At 38.2% G+C, this 18,973-nt stretch overlaps 1 protein-coding gene across 1 annotated transcript in view; it reads left to right on the forward strand.

Annotated features, from left to right (window-relative positions):
- Positions 1–14,681, forward strand: part of CABCOCO1 (ciliary associated calcium binding coiled-coil 1) — a 50,511-nt gene extending 35,830 nt beyond the window's left edge. Inside the window, exons 6-8 of the mRNA XM_033066340.1 lie at positions 10,643–10,702; positions 11,088–11,228; positions 13,873–14,681. Coding sequence (XP_032922231.1) covers positions 10,643–10,702; positions 11,088–11,228; positions 13,873–13,914 — 243 coding nt within the window. The 3' untranslated portion in view covers positions 13,915–14,681. The remainder of the gene's footprint in view (positions 1–10,642; positions 10,703–11,087; positions 11,229–13,872) is intronic.
- Positions 14,682–18,973: the final 4,292 nt, after the last annotated feature.

Raw genomic sequence — 18,973 nt, forward strand, 5'->3', positions numbered from 1 at the left:
TCTGCCACCCACTAAAGTTTGCTCCAAACCGTTTTCAAATTTCCTGTAAACTGCAGATGCCCACTAGATGGAGACACAATATTTTATACATTAGTAGCTATACAGATGGTAATCAAACCCACCAGCTGCTGCCTGCGCATTCTGGGCACCTCGCCAATTTACTGGCAGTATGTTGACTGGGAAGCAGACAGTGACACACTTTGATCGAAAAGCTTGTATGATGATTTTTTTTTTGTTGTAATATTATTGTTTTTTTAAAAAATGATAAAAGAGATCAAGATGTGTATCTTGATCAAAGAGTACTGCTGTCTGCTTTCCCATCAGCAACTTCTAATTTATAGAAATCAGATTGCATGGAAAGCAATCAGAAAAGGTTTGAGGTCTTTCTTGTTCTCACTGCCAAGGCATGCTGACAAGTGAGAAAATTAAAATCAGAGAAGGTAGGGAGAGAACTAGTAAAACACTGGTTGAAATATAATTATTTAAAGTTTACAGTTTTAATAATTTTAGGGCTGTTAAAAATTCCAGTTAAAGTGTTCAATTTGGCATTCACTTGTATTATAAGAGCACCTTTCTCTGATGGAGGGTGTTGCTTTGAGACTAATTTACCACAATCTATTTCTTGTTGTCATGGAAAAATAACTGTCTCTGGTTCTGGGGTGAAGTTTTTCAAAGGTACCTCCTATCAGCTCTTTTTCTTCCATATGGAGCTGCGCATCCAGTATGATTTATAAGGGTGTATGCATGATACAATGGACACCTGTGAAGAACTCTTAAACCAGTCAGCCCTATAAATGTGAAGATACTTTGTACAGACAGACTTTACTGAAAATTTGTCTAATATGCTTGGTAAGGTCTTTTCTCTTTAGGGTCTCTAGTTGAGTCATTTTTCTTTTCAGCTCTTGGTATTGACTCCTTCTTTAAAAGCCTTTTTCTAATTTTATTTGTTGCATATCTGTGTGTGTGTGTGTATGGACTGTGTTTCTGTGCTTAGGTCAATATTTCTGGCCAACGTAAAAGCACAAACTCAGTGACAGTGGTGAGAATTGCTTCACATTTTGCCAACTTTTAAAACCAAAGTGGAGAATAACATGAGAGAAGGACCTGGGATATTTGATATTTTGTCTAGATGGAGCAAGGGACTGTGGGAGGGAAAAAGTTTGATGTAGGTAAGGAAGTGAATAGGACCCACCTCCAGGAGTCTTCAGAGTGTGATCTTTGATCTGATCTCCAGGTTATGCTCAACCTTACTGCCTCTCCTCCACCCATGAGATGTGGTTGCTTCTTCCCATCACTCTTCTCTTTTCTTCCACAGCACCAAATGAAGTCCTCTGTCCTCACCCAGCCTGTCTTTCTCTCTGTTGACAGTAAAGCTTCTCAGCGATTAGTGATCTTCCTGTCTTCTCCTCCACTTCTCTGCTTGGCAATCCAGACACATTGGATGTTCTGCTCAGTGCTTGTTTCTAAGGGTTAGATCAAAAGACAGCAGCTTCAGAGTAGACAATGTCATGTTTCTGGGTATGGCTCTGCATTCTCAAGAGAAGATGCTGTCATTGGGTGCTTGCTCCCTCTAGGTATTTATGACACTGCTATTTAGGAAAGCTGCCAATGAAAAGGTGCTGCTGAAAGGAATAAATAAAATGCTTTGGCATCATTGCTTCATTTTTTCCCATCAAAAGCTGACACATTGTCTTTATCTCATCAGGCAAACTGCATGCAAACTTTGTGATCACATGTTCTTTGCCTATTTTTGTAGAACAGTGTCTCAGAAAGGCAAAGCCCAAGGGGAGGAGAGGAAAGGCTGCAGTGTACAATTCAATGCAATACCCTTTAGATTCACTTATTCTATGGCTGACTCAAGATTTTCACTGCAGAGTTGGAAGTGTTTGCTCTCTGTTCTGAGTTGTGATAGAATTCTGTATGATTGGGGAAATCTTTGAGCAAATGTTATATTTTTGTTGGTTCTATTACTTGTGTGCGTGGTAATTTTCTAGAAAATGTAGTTAATAGAGTTTATAAGGGATAATGAGTTAAGAGACTTGTTTGTTGGTTTTTTTTAATTGGAGAGAAATGATTCAGTAGAAATGTTTGTTTCTTCTCATGCATTGTTTGAACAAATTCTGAAAATCCACATTGGATTGTATGATTTGTCATGAGCTTCCTAACAAGTCAAAGCAGAAGGAGATTTATGCTCTTTTTCAGCAGAAACCATTTCTTGCCCCAACAGAAATGAAAATTACTGTTCTCAGAAGCCTTCCAAGTTGAAGTGGGAGGAGTTAATCTGTAAGGAGATGTTACCTTCTCAAAAACAACTTCACATCATCCAAGGTGTGGTTGGCTTTGGCAGTTTCCCAAGGGGAAGCTTTACTTTATTTTAAATCACCCTCCTAGCCAAGCTGTGCTGAGGCAAAGCTTTGTTCAACTCCTGCATTCACCCGACCAACCCTGCCCCTACCCACAGCTGCTTTTTTATCTTAAGTGAATGGCAGGATTATAAGGGAGAGTTAAAACAAACACGGGGACTCACACTGAGATGCAGCATCAACAGATTTGTGAACGTGTACGTAATGAGAAGAACCTCTTTACAATGGGGCACAAAATCCAAGTATCACGTAAGGAAGGGGTGGTTTCTTTTAAATAACAGGCTGTGGTTAGAACTCTGCAGATTCAAGTTAGAAATGGAGTTGTAAAGAAGTACAGATACCTTAGACTTACGTGGGAGGGTTGTGTTTTCTGATCAAATATTCTGGTGTTAAAATAGACTAGTTTCCCATAGTGAGGTGACTGAAAACTAACTAAAATTTTAGAGAACTGGCTTGCTTCTGCATTCCCAAATTGGGAAATTATGCTAATAGCTTAATTTTTATGATAAAAACATGAAAAATAAGTCTCTAAAATAATGTTGAATCAATTTTCTGCTAAAACAAATTTGTTTTCCCATTTGTGATTAAAATGACCTACAGTAAGATTTATTTTTTTTTTAACTATGTATTAATTAAAAATATGGAAATGGATTTTAAAAACCTTACAGTTCACAGTGGAAGAATTACCATAACTGATCTATTCTCAGAACCATGCCTGTTCTGAGATGTTTTTAAGATGTCTAAGTTACTGGTTGTTATTCTGCATGATTGTTTCCAAAGCAAAATGTGATTCCAATAAAAACAGTAATTGAATTTACAGTCCACAGGACAAATTGTTGTTTTAACAGAAACTTACATACTCAGGCAAAGACCTTATGTTTTAGGTCTAATAACAAAGAACATAAGCTCCCCATTTTTATGTGGCTGTATATTATGCAAAATTTTCTAATGTGGCATTTTTTCTTCGAAAAAATCTATATTGTATTTTTTAAATTATGTGAACAGTTTTCTCCCCCTCTTAGCTCTGGATCAATATTCCTTAGGTTGTGTTGGTTTGGGTTTTTTTTAAAGCAACCTTTTAAATGTTAGTGCAGCTATTTTCTGTAGCATCAGCTAGGGGTGAATCAATACAGACAAGCCTATCCACATCTAATGCACCTAATGACTGAGACGGGTTTGGAGAGAGCTTGTTCATTTGCATTTGTGCAGAGCACAGGGCAGTTGTGTGAGGGGCTTGTCCATGACCAGTCTTGCGTGGAGAAAACTCTGATTTTGGAGGAAGGGGGTAGGAAGGGAAGGCTGTCCAAGAGCAGTGGCAGACAAAGGCAGGAGACCTCTTTCCAGCAGGCAGTGACTGCACTTTACTGTATCAGCAACAAAATGCTGTTTTTCTGCTGTCAGACTTCCTCTGCAGGAGCCCCCAGGCTCTTCTTGAGCCATTTATGTTCTAAAAGGTGGGGGGATTAAGTTTTCCTAGGTTTTTGGAATTTTGGTGCCTTTTTTTCCTGTACATGGCACTTCTGTTCAGGTAAAACCTGAAGTCTGTGCTTGCTGAACTAAGAGAGGACTCTGGTGGGGCTCAGCTCCAGGGGCACACAGGCTGCTGTATGTGCAGAGCATGAGATGCACTGGAGATTCACACGTGCTGGAAACAGGCATGTCTGCATTATCAGACTTTTTTTGGAAGTCTTGGGGCTGACCTAAAGCCCTGCAGTACAGTAAGAGTTGGTGAAATATTGCTGCATCTTGGATGCAACACCTGGAAAAAACAGTCCAGGATAGTGCCAACAGCTGTCTGACTCTTCCCCTACACACTCAGGGGTGCAGGTGTGATGAATACCAGCTCCCCTAAGCAGTTTAATCCTTATAGGTCATTTTGTTGCCAAAGGCACGTGCTCTCATGAGAATTGGTTGTCTGAGAGTAGGGAATTGCAGCAAGTATTTATAAAATGTTTGAAGCCTGGTCCCAGAAAGAGGTACCAAGATGCACCTAGCCAAGTTTTGTTTCACGTTTTTGACATTATATAAAAATTATGTTTTCAGCATTCATATTGGTTCTTTGCTGATTAAATAATGTGGCAGAAGAGATGCACAACAGGTAAGTGTAAGGTTCCAACCTGGTAAAGGTGAATGCCACTGCCTGTTCTTCATTGGGTTCAATAGAACTTACTTCTATAGTTTTCAGATGTGATCACATGAATAATAAAAAATATTTTAATTTTTTTGGAAACATTTGTAGCTCTGGATAGGTGGTTCCTATGGAAAAGGTGCTCATGGAGTTTGTTTTGGGTTTTTGGTTTTTTTTGTTTGGTTGGGTTTTTTTGTTCTTAAATGACTTTAGATCCCTGTTGATTATGGCTCTACAGCCAGAATAGGAGCTGGCTGTTCTTTGCTTGTTCGATGGGTGTCCTTGAAGTGGAAGGGTGGGGTTGGCACTTTGAATAGTCCAGACATGCAAGAGTTGCACTTTCAAGAACTAAAAAAAAAAAACCAAATCCTTCATCCCTCCTGAAAATCTGTACGTATTTTTTAAAGGATTGCATTAGCCTTGAGCATTTAAAATTTTGAGACATAGCCAAAATAATCATGAGTGCTTAAAAATAATTGTTTGGTTCCTTTTCCTTTTAGTCTAGTTTTTGAGCTTTCAGGATTTAGGTTTTCAATCTTTCCTTTGCAACTGTGAGAGCTAACTTTATTTTTAAATGAAAGCTGAGATTCTCTTGTAATCCCATAACTAGGAGATTTGGTAATGCTAAGTACAATGTGAATTTAGAGTGACCATTCCAAGGTGAATCATTTAGTGATGTGTCCTTAGCATTAAAGCCAACTGGGGATTTTTTTTTTTTTTACATCTTTCATTTTGTCTTTCTAAATAATCTGCAAATTGGAAGCTTGGTAAAAGCAGTAGAAGACAACTGCAGCCTAGTAAAATCAGATGGTTTTGTTGGTTTTGGATTTTTTTTTCCCTGGTATGCCAAGATAGATTCTTACAGAATCTAGGTATTAAGGGCACTCTGCATTAAGATATCTCTAGAGAGGAAGGCTTTGATTGTTTTTGTAGAAGCACCCTTTTCTACTCAGTCAAGCATTAAAATTGGCAGCAGTTCCTGGAGTAGCAAGAAAATCCTGATTGTTGTCCTCATATAGTTACTGAAAACAGTAAGAGGATATGTAAAAGCTTTAACTCCAAGGAAAAATATTTATAACTGTGACATTGTGTTTCCTTACAGTAATTTATGGGCAAATTGTAGGAAAGGAGGAAGACAAGCTATAAATAATATTTCTTATGTAAACATAATGGCAGTAGCAAATTCTTTTTATTTAAAAATTAATATTGATGTTCATTAATATAAATTGCCACATTTCAGATGACTCTGATGTCCTTGAGGCCAGATGTCACTGACTGATTTACAGCCTTCTGGGGGAGGAGGAGATCCTGTTTTATCAAAGTAGGCACCAAATTGCTTCAAATAGCTATTTTAGACTAGGTTCTTTACAAATGTATTGTCAACAAAGTCAATTCACATCACACATTAGAAACATGGAAAACTCTTTTAGAACATATTGACTTGGATTTTGAAATGGAGGAAAAAGAGCATAAAGCCCACCTTTGACTCACTGAACTTCTGTCTTTTTTAGGAATAGTGGTTTAGAAACTGCTGCCGTGCAACATGCACACAGAATTTCCATGTGCATCATTAGCAACCTGGGAACATCCTTCAGAGGCAGAGTTTTAGACCCTCATTGATCTTAATTTTACTTTTAATATTAATACAAATGCGTGTAGCAAGGGAGCGCAGGAGGAAGCTCTGCCAACTCAGTCAACGCCACAGAGATCTGATATCTGGATTATTTTTGAGTGCTTCACAAAATCCTTTGGTCCTTTGGACCTCATGCATTAAATTACTGCAAAAGAAGATGGCAGATGTATTTGTAGAGCTATCAGCAGCCTCCCAGGAGCCTCCTCTGGGAACGCTCGTGGGCGATGCCTCCGCAGGCAGGCAGGGTGGATCTGTTGTGTTTGCAAATGCTGGCAGGTTAAAGGGGAGGGATTAAAAAAAGCAGGCTGGTCTGAGTCAGTGCATCTCTGTCCATTAGGTATTCATTCAGATTGAACCACATGAAATACAGGCATCCAACAAAACACCTCTTATAAATGCCTTTTATTCCAGCAACTGAAATTCAGCGCATTTGTAGGTGTGTGGCCAGCCATGCTTAGCATGAATAGCAAACTAATGTAAATCCTGAGTTACAGAGTTTGTTTGATACCAAATCTCACATATATATGAGAGAAACCTATACAGGCAGCACAAGGTACAAACTACACAGGTGATATGAATATGGACAATAATGCACAAAGAGCTCCCTTTTTGAAACTCATCTGACATTCATATAAAAGCAAACCCATATCCATTGAAAGTCTTGGAAAGATGTTACAAGGCTTTAGAAATGATCCATGTTAAACATGGGATCTTTTTTCCAATCTTTATAAATAATTATTTTCCTGGTTTTGGCTGCAGAGAATTTATGTTAAGACTGTGTAGAAAGGAGTACAGAATTTCGGGTAATATCAAGCTGAGAAGGTGGTTTTAACATGTTTCTGTGATACAAAAGCCTCCTATCAATGAGGCAAATGCATCACCCCCTCAGTCTTTTTTCTTGTTTATGAAATAAGTAAACATAAACTCTGAATTCTCATTTTCAACAAGTACGTTAGTAGTGCCAAACTGACCTTGACCTTAGCTTTGCTAATTTCCAAACTCTGGTATTTATTCTTGGAGTAGATTGTTCCCCTTCATACCACATACATAAATACTGCAAACCTTTCCAATGCCTTGAATTAGAGTGTTAGTAAATAGCTAGTTTTAATCTACATAATATTTTGAGAGCAGACATTCTGTGCTATGACTATTCAGATATACCCAGCAGCCATTTCTATAATACTGAAACTTCTTATATATATTATTAAAATTAATGCTATCATCCAGAGCTTGTTATATGCCACAGAAACTTTAAATAATAAAATACAGCGTGGATAAAATCTGCAATAATAGTAACTTAAGCAAAATTAATTTAAGTAACAGATAATGTCTGGGAGAAAATGTAATGGTATATTGGTAAGTTATGCAAAGTTAATTTTATTGTTGCTACCACATCTGTGGAACTCATCTATTAGAATGCTTTACCAATCTTTTTTCCTGCCATTATTCTGTTTCAGAAATTTCCCTGTGTACTATTTTACAGTTTTTTCTCTCCCTATGTTTGTAAAAAGGCAATTTGCTACCTCTCAACAACAAGAAAAGTGAGTGAGTTTACGTACAGAACAACACAGCACTTTTTATACAAACCTGTCTTTATGCACACTGGTACCAGAAAGAATTTCAGAGCAGGATTGTGGCACAGGGCTGTGCTCTGAGAACAGTGTCTGCACCAGTTGCGTTTCTCAGCTGGGCTGGTGCCACTGGGCTGGGGGAAGTACTGCTGACCCATCAGTCCCACATCAAGCTGTGCTAACTTCTCCTGGCCAAGTCGCTTCCTGGCAATTCCTTCCGGAATTATAAGAATAGTGCACCTAGTTGTCTCTTCAATCTCTTTCAAAGCAACTGACACTGATATGCCAGCTGAATTTGTGCAACTGGCTCCCAATGCCTTTATGTTTGAATTCCTGGGGACCCACTGGACTACAATGTGCAGGAAAATATTGCCAATTAAATTTTCAGGCATTATTATCTTGCCAAACTGTTTCTCACATTTCGATAGTTATATTGATTCAAGAGGACACTTGGAGTAATACATCTTTGTCATAGTGAATAATGCTCACATAATGACAAATCTTCAGGAATTAAAAAAAGGAGGGTGAAGTTTTTAATGTAGGTCAGTGGAAGTAATTCACCATAAATTTACTCAGACTTCACAAACTAGCAATATTTTTTTAAAGCCTCTGTAACTGTATAAAACTTACTGTGTCTCCCTCTCTGTTTTTAAACAGATTTAATACAGAACCATTGGTGCTATTAAACATGAGGTTTTGTTCAAGGAAACACAAAGACTTAATTGTATTTTTTAAAGGAAAGTATTGCATCAGAAGGATTAATTTAAATACGTTTGTTGGCTTCAGGCTCTCACCACAATTCATTCATTCCAATTTTCCCCTGGACTTGTTAAGAACACAATATATAGGAAGGAGCAATGCAGAATGGCATTTTTAGGTCACTATATTTTGGCTGTAAACTGTAGTTCTGCTCATAAAGTTGTTATTACTAAACAAAATGCTTCATATTCTACATTGAAGTTTCACAGTCTTTAAGAAAAACTTTTGGCTGAATGTTGGGACTATTATGGCTCATTAAAGAGACTAGTTCTGCTGTAATTTAGTTATTTCTTAATGATCCAAGGGTTATTATTAGACATGGAACAGATGAGTAAAAAATGGCTCTCTGTAAAAAGACACAGCAAAATAAAAATATTATTCAGAAAAACAGAACCTCTGAAAATCTTATCCATGCAACAAAAATGTATTTGATTGACTTGGAATTGATTCTAAAAACCTGGTCTATTTTTTCACAGAATTTTACTTTTTTTTTAAAATTTGGACTGAAGAGAATAAATGGAATAATAATTTAAATTTAAAAATATATTTTGAGTGAATAAGTAACTACCCAAGCAAAAAATAATATTTTCAGGAATCAGAAAGTAATTTTGAATTCTCATCCACTTCAGATAATACTTTTAATAAGAAAATATAAGGTAAGAAATCAGAGAAAATTGAAATAGTTGCTAAATTAAAAAAGCTCTAGTTTTTAAAAAAGTAACATTTTAAAATAAAGTGTCTTTATTTTCTAGAGAAATACAATTTCGGTCAGTTTTTTCATTCTGATAGAAAACAAACTTTCTGACTACTTCTGTGAGTATGTAGGCACTGTCAAAGTGCTGAAAATTTGAATTACAAGTGATAGAGGAAAATGCTTCCATGAATCTGTTTTTCTCCTCAGTTATAATCCGTAAATCTTTCTGTTAGTCTTTTAGGTTCTTTTAATTATGGGCTAATGCTATCTACCTACTTTACTGAGCTCACACATAACAGGGAGCCTTGGAGGTAGTGACAGAGCCCAAACAGAAGTTCCAAAAAGCTTTTGGGACTACAAGAGAGATTTTTATTGTAATGAAGTGACTAGGTCTAACGTTAATTTTCATTTGTTGCTATCACTTCTGCAGATATACAGAAGTTCTGATATTTTCAGTCCATTAACTGTAGCAAGTAACTAAATGACCCAAATATCAACCTAGCTACAGTTTCAAAAGTATGAGGAAATTAATTTATGGGAGCTGCAATTACCCTGATGTGAATTAATGTCGTTTACTTACACCATCCAAGCAAAATCCTGTTTGTAATCAGGATTTGACTCTGAACTGGAACATCTGCCTCATATTCTCGATGGGCACTTCCCCTGAAGAGGCCCCAAATACACTATTTCAGTGCAGTGCCCTGCTTCTTGCTTGGTCACAAATGCCTTTTTCCACCCTATTTGGCACATATATTCTCTGTCATCCAGATTTTTTAAATAGGATGCAAAACCTTTCCCTTTAGAGGACATAGGGCTGCCTTCTCTATCCCTCCTGTGAACCTGAGTGTGGACTTGGTGCTTCATCCAGCTGCTTCAAGGTGGAAAAGCCATACCCTTGTCAGAGCATTCCTGGAGCTGCAGGTCACACACCAGTAGAACATGAGTGAGGTTCCCATGGTCACAGCAAAGGAACAAGATGAAGCAGAAAAACTTGGACTTAGCAACTCCTAAATTATAGTTACATATTAAAATATTTTCCTTAGGGCCTTACTTGATTTAGTGTCATTGCAACTTCACTCCAACTGACTCCTTTGATACTCCCCTGCAATTCCAAACTGCAACAATATCCCTGTTCAAAAGTGACAAATTTGCACTGGGAAGACAGAATGTTACCTAAGCACTGTGTTTCCTAAATGTAATTATCCACATGAGTAAGAAGCTGTAGTGTTATGAAATTATGAAAATCGTCTGTTCTTTCCAAGCATTATAAAGAGGGACCCTTGAGATGCAAATAGAAATTAAAGCTGATCTATAATCATTTTCAGAATGCTTTCCAGTTCTGAGCACCTGGATAGTAACAGAAAAGGTATTGTTTATTGTTGTTTTCCAGCCGTTCCATTTCCATTTAAAAAAAAACTGCAAGAAACCTCTGAGCAGTAATTAAGCATAAATTACTTTCTTCTTTTTTCTTTTTTTTCTATTTAATACTACCAGAATGAGATTGAACTTGACCAACCTGCAGTTTCCCCCTCAGCTTCAGCGACAGAATCTCAGGTATAGTTTTGTTCCTTTTAGGTTTTTTTGGGAGGGTTTTTTTAAGCTATTTTTGTATGAATTTCCATTGGATCCCAGTCACTGATGGCATTTATTCTCTAGAACATAGCATGCATTCTCTTCTAAGACTGAATGAAATCACTTTTACTGCATTAATCAGTCAACCAAGGCTATTTATTTGGGTGAGCCCTTCTGGGCTCTTGCTCTGTGGGCAGATGTGTCTGCCTGGGCTGGGCAGTGTGAAACGGCCCCTAAGGTCTCTGTCAAAGCAGTGCTTCCCAAAAGCAGCTCTCTGTGTTGTTGCCTGTCTGTGCTGGTGCTGTTGGGCTCACAGAGGGTGGGAGACTGTTCTAACTCAGTGTTTCCTGTGGCTGGTTGCTGCCAGGGGTCTGACCAGGGGGATTACCTGCAAGAGCCCTGTCCAGAGGCAGTGTCTTCGGAGGCGGATGCTGTAGGTGGAGTCACTGCTAAGGATGAGAAGTCTGAAGTGTGGGAAATCCCAAATGAAATTATTGGCAACCTTGAGGTACTGTTACTAGAAAGCTATTCACTAATTCTGTCTATGCTTAATTAGCTAGCTCAGTCTTAATGAATATAAACTGTGTTTGTGTTAAAGCTGGCAAAAAGCACATCCATATGCTGTAAAAATGTGAATTAGCCTCTATAAATAACTCCTAGTTTAGTCAGCTTACATATGATAAAATAAAAAATACTCGGTAATATGACAACATATATCTTCAGCCCTACCATGTGTCGAAAACATGACCAAATCCTGCTCTCAGTGATGGCAGTGATAAAATTCCTTCTTAGGGGTTCAGAACCAGCTGCTGTGCTGGAGTATATGCAATGTGTGCTTAATATAAATTTTTAGGTGCATCTATATCACACGTCCTTCAATTTGTGTGAGAAATTACTCACTTGTGCCAATTTTAGGCTTTGTCTGGTGGGTGTGTGACTACACAAGAACTGCCTTAATGAAACAGATCAACTGGCAGTATGTGGTCTACAGACTCTGAGGGGTCCATGATTTCTTTCTGTGAGGTTCATGGAAGGGAAGGAAGCTGCTGTCATTGGAATTAACAGGAAATGATTGAAAGCCAACCTACTAGAACAGATTTGCACCAAAGAATGGCTGGAATTTACTCTAAATGACAATAACAAGGTGGCATTAGGCACTTTGAACTCCAGGTACAGCACATTAGACACTATTGACTAAGCACTAGTTTAATAAATACCTAATATTATTTGAAAATACTGTGCTGTTGGTAAATTGCTTTACTTGGACTATGCATCAGTGGGAAATATGAATTAGAATTATTGTCCGAATTATTATATGAATTAGAATATAATTGATCATTAGATCTATCTATTTGAGTTCCTATTCCATTTCAACATGTCTTTAGAAATAGGAGGGAGTCTCTGACCTGTCCCTACCAATAGAAAAGACTAAATACCTGTTTTTCACTTGACCTTGATGCTATTGACATCAGTGCTAAGAGGTTTTTTTTTCTTTTCATGACTGCACAGATAAGAAAAATGCTTTGTTTTTTTCTTCTTTTTGCTACTCTGGTTGTATACAAAGAAAATAGTTTCCCCTCAGATTTCAATTCTTTCACCAGTGTATCATTTTCACTTGTTTTCTCAGTTTCTTGACATCCAAAGTAATCTTATAATTAGATTTTTACCTGATTCATCATCAAACTCATACCATTTTTTATTATGTGTGAAATATGGTTTCACAATCTGCATTATGTCTTAACATATGCATTAACAGGGCACTGTTGCTCTAATTGAGTCTAGAAAATAACTTCTAGTCTCATATCAAGTGCTGACACTCAGTGGTCTCAGCAGCAGCCATAGCAAAGTGTGGTGCAGATGATTTTCAGTGGAGGTAGGACCAGAGACAGAGGTATGTAAAAACTGAAGAAAAGAAAAAAAGGCATTTGGAGTGACTGGGAGTTGATTGGCCTAGAAGATCATTGTTCCAGCTACCAAGTGCACATATCATGTAAAGGGATGAAAACATATTTGTTGGTACTCAGAATGAATATGGTGAAGGCCATCTCCAAAGACACAAAGTTGAGAGAGAAATCCCAGCCTTTGGTTCTAATCTGAGCTACTGAGACCTTCACAAACATTTCAGATGTGGTTACCATCGATACATTGCAGAATAGCACTAATAGGAATTTCTAGAACTGGCAAGCCACAGAGTTCCTAAAATGTCAAGTTACTGCAAGCGCTTCTGGTACAAATCCATTTGCTTTGTCAAAATTACCTGAATTCCATTAAGAGTGTAACTCTGAATGTTGAAGCAGTTTATGTTGAGTCTGTAAAAGACCTGTGAGCCTGTCTCAGTTGTTTGAACAAAACTTTATGACTCTTAGAAATACTGTCATTACACTCCTTCCATTTCTCTTGTATTTTTGCAGTAATCAATGCTCATACTGAAAAATATACATAAATTACCTGTAAAATACCAGTGTTTGTGGCCCTTTTTCAAGTGATCCCACATTTCCAAATGCCATACAATCAGAGACTGCTATGCATTATGACTGCCAAAGATTTCATTCAAATACATCAGAACCCCTGTACCTTCCCCACAAATGTTACATTCCAAATTAAACACTCAATGTCTACAACAATTTGGATTTCCAGAATGAGATGCATATTCATAACTGTGTTTGTAATTAAGACAGACAAGCAACATCACAGAAATACGTTTTTTATTGTTCATTTTCAATAATGCTTTTTAATTCCACCACTATTTCAATAAAACACATTACACTAGAAAACAAACATCTGCAGCAAAAGAAAACAGTAGCAACAACCAGGTCCCAAAGCAGTTTTTCTGATTTGGTGTCTATTTGGTAAAGGCTGTCTGAGAATACAGGAAAATTAGCCAATCTCCCAAGACAAGGTTACGTGAGGAATGGCTGTCCCAGATCACTTCCTGCTCATGGCAGCCATGCCAACCTTTGGAATTGTGCACAGCAATATGATAACGTGTTATCACATAAGGACAGGCTGAAACACCATTCTGTCTGCTAAACAGGAAGGTGTAGAGGATAATGTCTGCCTTGCTGCAGTACACTGTGTCAAAACCACAAAGACAATGTGCAGCCTAAGATAGCTCCATCATAACCACTTCTTTCTTCTGATTTTCTTTACAGGCAGACTTAAATGAAAAGCTGCAAATGCAGGAAGAAGCTTAGACTTGAAGAACAGAAAAATTGAAAAGTCCTAAACAGCCAGATAAGAAAGGTGATGCTGGGTTTTGCAGGAATTGGGCAGTAGGGGACGGCACACACAGAGACTGGCTCGCTACCTGAACCAAATTATTTCTGTATAGAGGAAAATGGTTCTGCTAACATTTACTTTGAAGTATTTCATCCCAATCCCTCAAATTTAGTGTTCTGCCAGTGTTGTTGCTTAGTTTAGACTTAAGTTGAAGATTATAAACATAAGGACACATAATTAAAACATGCTGAAGTTCAGTTTATTTCTGAATACAAATTCTGACTTTAAAAAAACCTGCAGTTGCATTCTCCCAGTTGTGAAACACTTAACAGTTTCTGCTTTACACCTATGGTTTTTTTCAGGAAATGTTGCTACAAGGAAAATATATATAGAGAAAAACAACATTTTGAGGCACTGCAGATATAATAAGGAGAGAATTTAATTAACATGTAATTACCCACCTTGCACTGTAGCTATTCATTAATAATATGTGTGTTCTTTTGTTTTAATTTGCTTCCTAAGCCTTAAAACAAATTTAATAGCTTACACTTCTTTCTTTCCACCATATTAAAATTGCATAACTGAAGTATTCCCAAGAAGAGTTCCTTTAGATTTCAGTGAGATTTTTTCTGGAATGCATGTATCCTTTCATCTGAGAATGTTTCCATATTTTGTCAGACATTATAGAAATTTTTCATGCTCAAAAGGAATTCAACCAAATAAATGACTTTGGAAGAACCAATTGAATATCTGTGTTTCAAACCTGCAGCCTGTATTTATTGTGTAACAGAACTCTGTGCCCTAGAAAGCATGAGAAATACAAGTCATGCTTCGAAGCGTAAGCTGGATTGGATTGCATGTTTGGTGGAATACATGAAAAAAAGAGTATTTTATTCATTACATTTTCATATTTATTTTCCACTAAGTGAAAAGTTAGATTTTGTTTAATTTCATCCTCATTTTTCGGTGGTGGTGAATGAAAAAAATTTGCAAGCCTGACTCAGCCAGTCAAAATAAGAAGATAGCTTGTAGCAGTTCTCCTAATAGGTCTCATTTGATGCTGCCTGACTTTCAGAGGCTGCTCCTGGTGGGTGCAGCGCTGAGCGTGCAACCAGAAGGGTCATTTCTGTGTGCTCAGCAGGAAGTGGTCCCACAGCTAAAGACAACACCCAGGAGCTGTGCCTGGGCACCAGGAGCGTGGGTGGGCTCTGCAGAGTGTGGGCATGAAGCTCCTGCAAACCAATGGTTCACTGGTTGAAGGGGACAGAGCATTTTACTTTGTTTCACGCACTGAGAAAAATTCTTCCCCTGGTACGTGATAAGGAGAAGTAAGGCCTGTAATGATTCCCTTCCAAGTTCTCTTGATTGCTGTTTCCATTGCTGGCCAGAAAATTAGTGAGATCTTCCTTTCAGCTATTAAAAGCTGTTCTGCTTTGAACACTGAAGGAATTAGTGAGGCATTATTAGTTTTACCTTTAAAAAATATTTTTGATTCCTGGTTATGTTCTTTGTTGTTTTATTCCTATGAAATATGACTTTTTTGTTAACAAAACTTTCTGAAATCAACATGTCCCTTATTTTGATGCATAAATACATCTCTGAAGACATTATGCTAATGTCACCATTTCTCTAGTTTTGAACTCCAAGGTGAGAACAGAACTTTTGAAGAGAGCTGTCCATATGACAAAGAGTATTTTAAATACTTTTTAGTGAAAATGTGTTATTGGCAATTTAGCATTGTTTAGCACTTCAGACCTAAATTTGAGGGCTGCAACATTCCTGCTTTAGTGCTAAACAGAAAGGGACTAACTGTGGTTTGTATTAAGACCAATGTTAAACAAAGACTTTTGCCCATAGCTTTCTCCCTCTCCCAGATTTTGTAGAACCTCTGGGAAATTTTAAAGTGCTTTGAAGATGAGAAATAGTACATGAAACTCAAGTATGACTGTGATGATTTGTTAGCAGTCAGTCAGTACATATGCATAACAGCTGAGGTAGTGCAGAAATCCACAGTGAAGTCCAAATCCCACAACCTCTATTCATAACCAACTTTCTGCTGAACTAAATAATGCAACCAATAAAGAATAGACCCTGTGAGTTTTTGGGAGTGGGAAGGAGGATGGTTAGGAGCCTGAGGGAGGAAAGATGAGTAAAAGGTAGACATAGCATCTCTCTAAGCAGTTGGAGTGTGAGTTCTGACACAGCATATGAACATCGAATTGAAGAATTCTTTAATGTCTTCAGAATGTTAATATGAAATGCAAAACATCATGCTTTGGATAGATGGGTAGGAACAAAATGTTCAGATGCAATATGGTGCATTAGGAACAGTCTCCATTCTGTATTCCTGGCTTTCCCATTGGTTTAAGTCAGGCTTGCTGTTTCTCCAGTCTCTCATGTCATGTTGAGTTACTGCTGTAGTCATCTCTAAAAATAATTATGCTGTCATCCTGAGACCTACACTTCAGGCTTTGGCATTACTATCTTTGAGTTTTTTGGTGGTTTTTTGCCACACTGTTGATCTAACAAAGTTCTTTACAATGCACATACATAGCATAGTTCCTAACAGGTTCCCACCCTACAGAAGTCTCAATTTAAAGCAGATAGATATTGTAGAAATGAAGAGATGTTGTGTTCTACCTTGTCTGCCAGAGAAGTGGTGGTTTTCCAGAGGCAAAGGACAGATGAAACAGTACAGTTTCTCCTATATAAGGTATAATATTGATGCTTTTTAGTATCTTAATAGCAAAACCCTGGTCTTTAACAGCGCTTTATAATGAAACAGTGCACAACTAGTAATTATCCTCTGGTAAAAGAAAAGCTCTATTTTCAGGCAGTGCTTTTCTGCATTACACTGTCAGTGTGATGGAAGTTTAGATGGAAAGCAGCTTTTCTAGTAAGAAGCTGGCTTGAAAGTGATGGGAAAGGAGACAAAAAGAGAAGACAGTTTTTTACCTGTTTTATAGTATTTTGTCATGACCTGTTCTTCTAAGCCTTTCTTCTCTTCTTTTGCACCATATTTTGATTTGAATTTGAAAATTACCACGCTGTTTCCTTCCTAAGATTGTAACTGGCATTCCTAGAAAAATTGCTTTCCTAGAAAAGCCACTGTGCGTAGGCTTCAAATTCAGCTTTTCCCAAGTGAGAATAAGACATTTTCTTCACTAACCTACACTTCCAACCTGACCACAAAACACAGGCAAAGACACCACTGGCCTGTTTCAGTCAAGCTCTTCAGCACATGATTCAGCTGACCACTCAAACATGTTGATCCTGATAGGAATGCTGTACTTACATGAAAAGCCTCTGGAGCACAGGTTTGGCCCTGGGCTGTCCCAGAAGTGTGCAGAGGAGAACCATGAAGTTCTGTCAGCTGGCAGTCTAGGAAGGGTTGTGTTCAAGGTGAAATCCCCTCTGCTTCTTCACCACCTTTCACAAGGAAGTGACAGCAGCGATAACACGCTGTACTGCTTGCCACAAGCAGCTCCAAAGTGAATGTTTGGAATGAGTATTTCATCCCATTTTGTTATGGCACTTTGAGTGTGCAGAGCAAGCTTCAGGCTCAAGCAGTTGTGGATTCAGATCACGTGTACAAAAAAAAAATTTAAAAAAAATCAAAGGTGCAGTGACTCATGTAATTGCAAGTCCCATTCAGATGCAAAGTCTTAAACAGGACATGGAATTAGTAATGCTGCAGAAAGAACGGAATGTGAAATATTTCCAGAGTAGATTAAAGCCTGTGCTGTCATTGACTCAACAGAGAGTGCACTAAACGGGAGGTTTTTTCATGCAGAATTCTTCACTCACAGAGTTGCCTAGGCCTGCTGGGAGTTGTGTTTATTTTTAATGTGTTTTTGAATATTTCTGTCACTGACTCAAAGAACAGAAAAAGAAAAGGTGAGTTGCTACAAGCACCCCAGCCAGGTAGGGTAGGGAGAACAAGAGGGGAGACCTGTGGCCTTGACGTCAAGAGGCTGTGAGTAAGAATGGTCCAAAAAAAGTTATTTTCCTAAATGAGCATGGTACTTCTGTGTTTCCGGAGAAAGGCTGGTGCAGCTGTATCACTTCAGCATGCCGATGTGCATGGTCATTCATGGTGGGAGCCTCCAGAGATTGCTTTCAGCACCTTTTAAGGTGAGCCTGTTCCTTCAGTGACTGCAAAGGTGACATCAGGATTTTGCCTCCCTTCACTGAGGTTGGTTTACGTGAGTATCTCCAAAGTTTTTATTTCTCTCTTTCCAGTCATTTCTGAAGATCTTTCATACAACATTTTCTTGACATTTGAATCTTACATCTTTTAAACTTCAGCCAAGACAATTTCTTGTCTATTTTTATGATTTCAAGTGATTGTAGCATGAAAAAAAATCTTATCTGGGCAGAGGAGGATCTAAGTATCCCAGGCTGCTACCTTTGGCATTGGCTGTGGGAGATGCTTAGCAAAGAGCACAGGAACAGGGCATCCTAAGGGCATGCCCCTTCCATGGACTGGTGCCTTAAAAACTTGTGGACCCAAAGTATGCACCCGTTGATTGAAATTGAAGGAGTTTGTCTAGTCCTTTTTTGACTTCAAATGTGCTCCTGCCCACCATACTATTCAATGGCAATAAGTTCCACACTGTTATTTTTGTGTTGTTGATGGACCCCAACCCCAGCTGCAGTGAATACTGAAGGCTCAAATTTCCTCAGCTCAGTGGCTTTCAAGATTCTCAGCTGTATTGGTGGCTTGTGTTGTCTCGAGAGTGGATAACCAGGAGACACTGATGTGTCATGTGCAGCAGGAGCAGCTGATATCCAGGTAAGAGAAAGCATTTGTCAGTGTCTACAAAACTCAGCCAGAATTTATGCCCTGTTACTGTTTGTCACTTCTGTTTGTGCCATATCTAACTTGGATTAATCCTCCTAAGCAGAGATGCATCATTCAGTCTTCATGTGTGTCAAGGGACACAAAAGTGGCCCTGCCTGAACAGAAAGATACTGACAAAGGGAGGAAAAATGACCATCTTTGGTCTGTCAGGCAGACAGCAAATAGTTTGT

The sequence above is a fragment of the Catharus ustulatus genome, chromosome 8 (genome assembly GCF_009819885.2).
Source record: "Catharus ustulatus isolate bCatUst1 chromosome 8, bCatUst1.pri.v2, whole genome shotgun sequence".
In the NCBI taxonomy this organism is placed as follows: domain Eukaryota; kingdom Metazoa; phylum Chordata; class Aves; order Passeriformes; family Turdidae; genus Catharus; species Catharus ustulatus.